At 37.3% G+C, this 2,626-nt stretch overlaps 1 protein-coding gene across 1 annotated transcript; it reads left to right on the top strand.

Annotated features, from left to right (window-relative positions):
- Positions 1 to 379: 379 nt before the first annotated feature.
- LOC103402659 (dof zinc finger protein DOF3.7-like) lies at positions 380 to 2,187 on the top strand. The gene is made up of 2 exons (XM_008341414.4): positions 380 to 678; positions 878 to 2,187. The coding sequence occupies exons 1-2, from the start codon at positions 600 to 602 to the stop codon at positions 1,942 to 1,944; spliced, it is 1,146 nt and encodes a 381-aa protein (XP_008339636.2). The 5' UTR covers positions 380 to 599; the 3' UTR covers positions 1,945 to 2,187.
- Positions 2,188 to 2,626: the final 439 nt, after the last annotated feature.

The following is a 2,626-nucleotide window of genomic DNA, read 5'->3' on the forward strand; positions in this document are numbered from 1 at the left end:
GCCCCCCACTTTCTAAAAAATTGAGAAGACATAAGTTTTTTTACTTAACAAACACCTAGGATTTGGATAAAACAGAATTGGGTTTCGCTCAATTTATCATTTCACTTAGTTTTTAATCAGAAATTTAGCACACTAGTTTTGTAGCTAGCTAGAGTGACTAAATTTTCCTTATCATATTTAGTTGGTTAGGCAAGGCCGTAAGAGCTGCATGGAGATTACAAAAGAAAAGGTGATTTTGATTTTCCTTATCATATTTAATTCCTTCAGCTACCTGTTATTGGAATCATTAGGGAAATAATGCAGTCTGTCTACATTATACTTTTTTAATAGGACAAAAGTAGAATGATCGGTTAGCTGAAAAATTATTCCCTTATGAAAAAAAAAAATATAATTTTGTTTCCTTCCAAAAATTATATTTTTTCATAGGATATAAGTTGGATGACCATTTGCTTCCTTCCAAAAACCACCCACAACTGAATTCCAAATCCACCAAAATTAAATACCACTTTATGTTGTTTTACTATATAGATTAAAGTTGTTATATATACTTTCTTCCACATGATCATGTTAAATCTATATATAGTAAAGCTTCCTCCACAATGCAATCCTTCCATTCTTTTGCACCCCAAGAATATTTTGCCAACAAATTCCCGTACAACTTAAGTCTTAAGACTCAAGGTAAGCCATTTTATTTGAATATCTATATTCCAAATCAGTATCCTCTCACATAATATATATAGTAGCTAGATCACACATATACAAAATACACAACAAAAACCACTTTCTCATCTCTTTAGCTCTCTCTCCACTAAGTACTACTACTCAAAAAAGATTTTATCTTTATTTCCTTTTCTCTTTGTGTTTTGGATTGTTGTAGATCCACAAAGAAGAGTAAATCAAAAAACTAAGATGATCCAAGAACTGTTTGGAGGTGCAGGCCTTAATAACATAGCAGGAGGAGGAGAGAGGAAATCGCTCTCCCTTCATGGTGGTACTACTCCTTCACCTTCTCTTTCTTCTTCACCATCCCCTTCTTGCTCAACAACTACCACCGCCACCACAACAACCACGACAGGTTTATCAAATACGGAGAACTTGAGATGCCCAAGATGCGATTCTTCCAACACCAAGTTCTGCTACTACAACAACTACAACCTCACTCAACCCCGCCACTTCTGCAAGACCTGCCGCCGCTACTGGACAAAAGGAGGGGCCCTCCGGAACGTTCCAATTGGCGGCGGGTGTAGGAAAAACAAGAGTGTCACCGTGTCAACGGCTTCCATAGGCAAGACCGCCGCAGGGAAGTTGAAAACGGTCGTGTCAGAGATTGGCCGGTCAGGATTAGGTGGGGGGTTCGAGCAGGAGGTCCAAGCAAGCCCAATACAGTGGGGTTCGCCCCAGAATTCTCATATACTAGCCCTATTAAGATCCAGTCATCAAAACCCTAACCCTAATCAACTTTGTAATTCTGTAAATGTGAAGGAAGAGGGAGGCATGAATAATATGATTGGGTCCCACATGATGACTACGGAGCCAGCTGCAATGAGTACTGCTCGAACCCTGGGGTTGGATCCAGTATGCGAGGCTCCTTCACTTGGTCTGTGCAGCTCTTTCTGGAGAAACAATAACAACCAAAATCAGCCACCTCCAAGCCATCACCAACAAAACGGTTTCATTGTTGGTCATGAAGTTCAAAGCAGCAATATTGGAATACAAGAATTGTTTCAGAGGCTAAGATCAACAACATCACAATCAGGTAGTTATTATTCCGACCATCTAAATAATGTGGTGATGTCTTCATCCTCCTCATCATTGTCTTCATCTTCCACCTCATCGATTTTGGATTCGGCTCCGGTGGTTGGCGGTGGCGAAATGGGTTACTGGAACCCGGCGTTTACCGCGTGGTCGTCAGATCTTCCAACAACCAATGGTGCATATCATTAAGTCTTTTTATCTAAGGAGATTTCTTCTTTGTCTTAGCTTAGCTGGGTTTTATTTTTCTTTAATTTGGTTTTTATTTTTGATTATGTTTGTGTGGGTTGTGATATTTACTACGGCTTTATCATCAGTAGCTAATAGCTAATCCTTCTCTTTCTTCTCTGTCTGTATGCGTGTTTTAAGGTGTAAAGGATATGAGGGTGTAACAATTAAGGACCAGAAATTAAATTAAACGTTTGTTACTTGTTAGTGGTCCTTGATGTTATCATCACATTATAATTGCCATAAATTATAAGGGGCTCTGCTTAATTGGATGCCTGATACTGGGGTGTTGGATTATTTTTCAAACTTAGTTTGGTGCGTAATTCTCGGCCGGTTTATATAGGAAAATGATTATGCACATTTTTTTCTTTAGTATCCTGCTTATTTTATTAGAACTGTAACAATAATTAGCGATTGTAACAATTTTAATATAAAGATCTTATAGGAGTATCTGAAAATTAATTGAAATTGAGTGAGAGAATTGAGCAAAGTAAGTCTTGTTTGTAAAAAATTTGCTTAAGATTTGTCTTTTAATATAAGGAAAACTAATGAAAATAGCTTGAAAACTTTGAGTTTTAATCAAAATGATAAAAATGTGTTGCAAGTGAATAGTACTAGGAGTAATTTTTTAGAGTAAAAATATCAT

Source organism: Malus domestica, chromosome 02 (genome assembly GCF_042453785.1).
Source record: "Malus domestica chromosome 02, GDT2T_hap1".
NCBI lineage: Eukaryota > Viridiplantae > Streptophyta > Magnoliopsida > Rosales > Rosaceae > Malus > Malus domestica.